At 44.8% G+C, this 7,249-nt stretch overlaps 1 protein-coding gene across 1 annotated transcript in view; it reads left to right on the top strand.

Annotated features, from left to right (window-relative positions):
- The first annotated feature begins 4,673 nt into the window (after positions 1 to 4,673).
- The window catches only part of LOC119309048 (7-deoxyloganetin glucosyltransferase-like), a 9,967-nt gene continuing 7,391 nt past the window's right edge, over positions 4,674 to 7,249 (top strand). The window contains exon 1 of the mRNA XM_037585149.1: positions 4,674 to 4,747. Within this exon, the coding sequence (XP_037441046.1) occupies positions 4,674 to 4,747 (74 nt within the window). The remainder of the gene's footprint in view (positions 4,748 to 7,249) is intronic.

Below are 7,249 nucleotides of genomic sequence, written 5' to 3'. Positions count from 1 at the left end.
TTGCTACCATCTGGTGAAATGAAAAGCCCCTCCGATCTGGTGAGGATGCTCACCAAGGTAGCCTCTATTATTCTTACTCCCCGGCATAGGTGGTAAGCTCTAATTTCTTTGGGCCTACGTTGAATCCATTCCCTACAAGTGTTTGTACGGCTACAAGTAACAAGAGGCTTGGTCATGGACCACCACATTTGGCATAAGCGACATGCTTTGCCTTGGCCCATATGCATCATCATTGCAATTGAGTACTCAAAAGAGCTTTCCCATGTCTGTTTTCTGTATTATAAACCGAGGTTTAGCTGTGTTGTATTCATTCATGGAAATTGTCTTCTTTTTTCCTTCTAAAGAATTGAAAGCTACATAACTCAAGGCTGAGTCTGCCCCGTGTTTCACTAGATTACTAAAAGCTGATCGGTTGGTTGATAAACCGGAAGCTCTACTTTCTTGGCACAAATCATTGCTTCTTGCAATTGACCAAGAAATTTGACCAACTGGTGGATGCAAAGTCCAACCACACTTGTGCAAAACAAGTACCTTCAACATTTTTCTATCTAATGCTCACCTTCACCATTGGCTGAGTGCACAATGTCGACTGCTTGTGTTCAGCAGTATTTTATTTTTGATGAATTGGATCGTTGAATTGCTACTTACACACATATTGTAGTACATTGTTAGTTTCCAGTCATACAACCCCCTTTTTTTGGTGTCATATCAGTACCCATTTTATGGATCGGTCTTCCTAACAAAGTGGCTTGAACGATTCCCTCAATACAAAGAGGGTGAATTTTATTTAACTAGAGAGTTATGCTGGCCTAGAATCTTTATAGGATTTTGTTTATTTTATGAAGTCTACTGTTTCTTTCTTTTATGTTGTACATCGAGAATAAACATAATCTAGAGAGTTAGATTGATTGGTACTGTGTACCTAGGGGATGACAAAGCTCTAGGTATGTTTGATGGCTTGAATCATGTGGGTACTCGATTTAATTTTGATTGCTTGGCTGAGTGATATTTGATTTTGATGGTGTCTTTTGTTGGATAACAGAGTAAATGGGTAGATGAGCATTCTCAACCCGAGGGCGTCCCCTATCATCACCCATATGTTATGGCGCAGCTAAACTCGGCCAAGGCGAGGACAATGGGCCTATGATGAGCTCTTTGCCAGTGTCGTTGAGAACCTGGGATACATGCTCATCTAGAACTACATGAATAGGTAAGTAACCCATCTTGCTGTCCTCTTCGTTTGTGGCATGCCTTACTGCCCTTCTCCTGCTCATTGTTTTGGTGTGCTGGTAGATGAGTTTCTTATGTTTGGTCGGTGCTTGCAGGCACGCAGAAGCATATTTTGGTCAATGTTCAGAAAGAATGCTCAAAACTCTCAAGATGACATGCCCTCATCAGAATGATCGTTTGATGTCTCTTGATTTTAGCAATCACGTTCCAAAGGACCTTTTGGAATCAACTTTAACGGTTGTGCTTAAACGAGAACAATGGCATCCATCCTGTTCTCGCTCACAATAAACACGTGCTTGAACCATTATTGAAGCAAATGATGGTTGAACCTTCAGTTTGTGCTGCAGAACACCATGTATTTCAATGGTACTTTTGTGTGTTTCTGATTTAGTATCTTTACCCAGGTACTTGCTGGGGGGAGACGATTAATGGTCTAGAAGGGCCATTTCATGATTTATGAGCTTGTGAAGAGAGCACCGGATGAATTCATCAGTTTGAAGCTTAAAGAATATATTTCATAGGTATGCGAAAACCTCAACCTGTATGTATAGTAAATTTGTAATAGCATAACTGCTTGCTTCGTGTAAACATGTCGAAGGCATACCATCCTGTCGCAAACTCACAATAATGTGAGGTGCTGTTTTGGACATGAATGTTCTTTTCTGATGTACATGAATTGGGTTTTTCTGTTTGGTAATATAGAATTAGTTGGTCTCTTGATTAGAGGTGCCTGTGTTCCCTTTTGTGTCTACACCAATTCACTCCCTGAAGCCCAGGGATGATAGTTTATATTGATTCGTTGACGCTGGTAAATAAATCTTGTGAGAGTAGTTCCTTCTAGAACCGCATAATCTTTGTAATATTTTGTATTTGCGACTTGGGCGGCGACGATGAGATGAGATGATGCTTTCATCGTGAGTAATGTCTAGAAATCCTGGTATTGAACATTGATGCATGCAAATCATCTGATGACTCTGTCGCTTTGATAACCAACTAAGTTGTGGTTATTTGTTGTTTTGCCAGGACAGTTTGTACGAGATGCAATCATGGATATCACCATGATTCTCCTTGACGCTCAGGAACAAGACGGCGACGTATGTTCTACAGGCAAACTCGAGTGGCTCGAGGCGAGATTGTCTTTGCTGCGATCCTCTGCATGCACAGTAATATTCGAATGTAATGTCTCCCTTGGTGGTCGCCTCACATGACGGGCACCATTATCAAGCTGCCACACTTGTCTTTTGTTTGTTTGTTTGTTTCGTTCACATGTTCGTGGGATGATGCGTATATGTTTTTGGAGAGTTGTTGTTTACATGAGCAAAACTTGTGATGGACGTGTGGATAAATCTTATCATCAGGCAGTGGCTGTATGCATAGATTGATCAGAATTATTGTTAGCCATGTTGCATCATCTTTGAAAGATGCAATCAATCCAAATGTTTCTAGTTGATCACATAATCAGTTTGTCTTTGATGCCATCCCTGGCCTATGGTCCATTTGCTGATAAGCGCTAGGTAGCATATTCCTGGTTTGTTATTCTTGTGAAACAAGTCAAAAGGGATTGCTATTGCCCATCAACATCAATGAAGGCTTGAACATTAGTAACATAAATAACAAGCTCCAGGGACAACTGAGCTCGTTTTTTCTTACTCAAAGAAACTAGGATAGCCTACTAACTTGATAAGTTTGCTAAAAATAGAGGAACTTAATGATTCACTCCTTTCATGAAAATTGATGCGCCTAGGGAAGCACACTAGTCAGCAAGTTTTTGCGCCACCTCACTGATCTGCTCCGTGTCATACGTTCTAAGATCATCTGTACATATAGTAGATGTAGTCCATTCATCCGCGTGCAGGGTGTGTTTGCGACTTGGGTAGCGATGGCGAGATGAGATGATGCTTTCCTCGTGAGGTTGTTCTACCCTCACAAATCCATACTCCTCTACCCTCACAAATCCATACTCCTCAGAGCCATCACGGATGCATGGCGAGGTGTTGGTCAATGGCATCAAGTCACACCCAGCAATATGGATGATATGTAAGCTCTTCTTTCCTCATACAAATTACTATTCTACTGACGGTAGCACTGCATACCATGGAATGGATTCCTTAGGTCCTGCACTTGTAAGGGTATCCCAGTTGGGCTCATGTGCCGCTATAAAAGCCACGAGAAAACCGTGCCACTTAATGATTCCCATATCAGGAAAAGGATGCAAGACTGCTATCATCATCATGTTATTAAATATCCTAGGGAAGTCGACTAGGCAGCCAAGAATGGTTTGGCTTGCGCCACCTCACCGATCCACGGCATCACGGGTCCCTTGTTCTCTCCACCATGCCTTCTTTCATGTTTATATATACTAGAAATAGTCATTCATCCGCGTGCGGGATGAGTGTGCGACTTAGGACTTGGGGCGATGGCGACGAGACGAGACGAGGCTTTGGGGCGACGGATGCCAATTAAATTGAAAAATGGAGCGGTGGAGGCGTCGGCAACTTGTGAAATACCGACGGCGGCAAGCATCGCCAGAGTTGGCGAAGAAGGACATTCATGCAGTTGGCTCCCTTCCCTTGGACGGAGCCTGGAATAGGAACAGGGGATGAAGAGAGCAGAGCAGAGGAGGACGCCGGGCAAGTGCGGCGCCATTGTGCTTGATTGTGCATCGACGACAGAAGTGTCTTCGGGGAGCTCCTTTTCCGGCGGACCGCGGTGGCTCGCAGGCTACGATCGACTCCCTCGGGGCGAAACTGGAGGTCATTAGTGAGGCAAACCTAATAGTGGAGTAGGGTCGGCGTCGGCGGGAACAATGGGCAGAATTAATGAATCAGGGAAGAAGAAGGATTGGGCGAACTCATCTAAGGAAGAAGAAAGCGGCCTCCTTTTTATTATTATTATTTTCCTGATCTGATCTGAGAGAGAAAGAGATAGAAGAGGAAGGAAAGATTGTGGGAGGAGAAACGAATGTTTGCGTATGTGGCGCAAAATTAATGCAAACCAACTCTGACTCGAATCGCCATTCGTTTCGTTTTATAATTATTAATTAATTAGGATTAGAAGAAAAAAAACAAGTCCGTGCGTGAAGTGACACGCTCGAGTCTTTTTTTTAGGATCAACGCTTCTGTATTTTATTTAACCAGTGAAGCTGGGGATGTCATCAGCGATTACAGAAAGAACAAATTTAGAGGGAGATCCCCACCACACCTTACATAACTCATCATCCAAACCTACTTTGGCAAACTTATGCGCAGCCTCGTTGGCTGACCGACGAACCCGCCGTGCCCATCCTAGGCCGCCGCAGGCGTCGCCGCGAGCTTGCCGCCGCACTTGCCCTAGGCCGCGGCAGCAGTAGCCGATGCGGGGCACTGCAATGGCGAGGGCGAGGAGCACGCCTACGCGGGGCATCGCCATGGTGACGCGACATTCTCATCGAGCTGGAGCACGCTATGACGACGCGTGTGCTCCGGCGAGGCAACACGGTGGACGGCGACATGAGGGCAGCCATGGCGGTGCGGCTCCGGTGAGACGAGCGAAGGCGACGCGGCTCCGGCGTCCTGCAGATGAGAAAGAGAGGGGAAGGGGAGAAAAGGTGGGGTAGGTGGCTGTCATGCGGGCCATGCGCGGACGCGAGGACGCAAACGGCGGTCCGCTTCGGTCGAAATCCATCTCAAGTTTGGTCTGGAAATAGGGTCGAACGGACACAAAAAGGACAAGATGGGTTCAGGCCGTCGCGCGCTGGGCCTTGGGGTTTGTCCGTTTTGCCCCCAAACGGATAGGGCCGGACGGATGGGGTCGTGCGCCGGAGTTGGCCTTAGCAGTAAATGTCCTGCGTACTTGAATTAATCATGCCGATCGATGATGCATGAGCCTGCCTTGATATTTGATAACGACCATGCCATGCCATGCATGTGTTTTCGGAGCACGGCGACTCCACTGCGACGGGACATGGCCGACTGACGGGAGATTTCGAGCGATCGCATGCAGCGAGCGACAGGCCAGAGCAGCGTGTATGTCGTGGCCCAACTTATTGTACTGCAAAACGCAAACTGAGACCACGGCATTGAGGGCGAGTTGCTGGACGAGACGGAGAGGCTGGCGAGGGAGTTTTTCATGCTGTCGATGAAGGGGAGAGAGAGGTACCCAATGGTGCCGCACACATCCAGGGCTATGGCCACTGTCTTCGCCGACGAGCAGAAGCTCGGCTGATGCAACATGCTAGCGCTCCGTGTCACGCAGGCGTCCATCCGACAGCAGTCTATGGCATGGCTCTCGGCACACTCACAGGGATGTTCCGCGACGCGGTGCAGCCGGTGTGGATGAACTTCTTTTACTGGACGGGAGCGTGATCACCGTGCTCCAGCATGACGCCGGCTGCGCGAGGCTGCAGGTCCTCTGGGCTAGCGCCTGAGTGCACGTTCACCCCAGCTCGCACGCTCGTTGTCAATCTCAACGACTCTGCTCACTAACGACGGGTAAAAGAGCGTCGAGCACTAGGTGGTGACCAATGCCGACCAGGACCTACTGTTCGTCGTGATCATCTACGCGCGAACCGTTGCTGATGGGGAGCCATGCTGGAACCAGAGGTTCAACCATGGGAGTACAACCAACGTGCATGTAGTTTTAGGCAGAATTCTTCACATGGGCATACCCAGGGGGTCGGCTGTCATTTGTTTTCACCAAAAATGCCCATTTAAAATTGTGAAATAAAGATATCTCACATAAGATTGAAAGTTGAGATTTGACCCTAATTATTCTTATTTATAAAAATAACTCCCACCATATTTTATCCATTCACTGTAAAACAACTATTTATAAAATGCTCACAAAAAGATTAAAGTACACTTTTTAGAAAAACTATAAGCTTTCAAGTAGCATATGAGTATGGTAGGAATTACTAAATAATATTATCGTATATAAGGTTTTAAAAGAGAATAAATATATTGTTTGCATAAAATAATATAACTAATAAAATTTTCAAATTAATATATTCAGCATACATCATTAATAACTATTTCTAGAGCTCTCTGGTAGATATTGTCCACTGAAATCGTCCCTTAAAAGTTGCGAAATATTAATTTCCCATATAAGATTCAAAATTATGAAAAAATATGTTGTACGCGCAGATGTGCAGGAAGGGGCTACTTTGCTAGTTATTTTTAAAATCACCTTGAATTTTGAAATAGAGAATATTAACCGCACTAGCTAACTATATCTTTGATCAACAACATTTTGAGCGCTATATATACCTTGAATTTTGTTTCAGAATTTCTATTATGTGACTAATGGAGATTAGGGCAACCCAGCTTGAAGAAAAATAAGTATATGTAGTGACTGACCACATTATGAAGGAAGTAGTTGTTCAATGAAGAAACAATCAACCATGTAATTGACATACTTTGATTAGAAACATAACATTCAAGCAACAACAAATTGAAGCACACACAATGTTCGAACATACACAACACACACGCATGTTATACATACCAACTCTTTCACACGTAAACTGTAAGTAAGACTATCGAGGGTAGCTTGCGGACAACACAAACTCTTCTTCTTGACTATATTGCCTGCTCGTGTCCTCTAAGCTTGTCCATCTTATAGGTGATGTATACCTCATTGCCGACTAGCTCCCCTCATATGTTGCATCCCGAACCCGAAAATGCTCTTTGGGTCCTTGAAGTGCTCCTAGTGTCATCTCCACCGACATCATAGTTGGTCGCTCCTCTGCTCTTAGCTTTATGCACGACATAGCTAGAGAAGCTACCACTTCAACTTGGCTACCTCCCTCCTCAATTACTTGTGGATCTAGTATTTCTACCAATTTACCTTCTGCAAGTAGTTCAACAAATTGTGCAACTAGCCCATCACCGGTGGAGGATCTATATATAATTGGCATCTTCCTTGTAAGCAACTCAACGAGAATAACTCCAAAGCTATAAACATCACTTTTTTCTGTTAGACGGCCACAATAAACGTACAGAGGATCTAAATATCCCAATGTTCCCTGCACCACCGTTGTAAT

This window comes from Triticum dicoccoides, chromosome 5B (genome assembly GCF_002162155.2).
Source record: "Triticum dicoccoides isolate Atlit2015 ecotype Zavitan chromosome 5B, WEW_v2.0, whole genome shotgun sequence".
Taxonomy (NCBI): domain Eukaryota; kingdom Viridiplantae; phylum Streptophyta; class Magnoliopsida; order Poales; family Poaceae; genus Triticum; species Triticum dicoccoides.
This window is presented reverse-complemented; position numbering and strand designations above follow the sequence as displayed.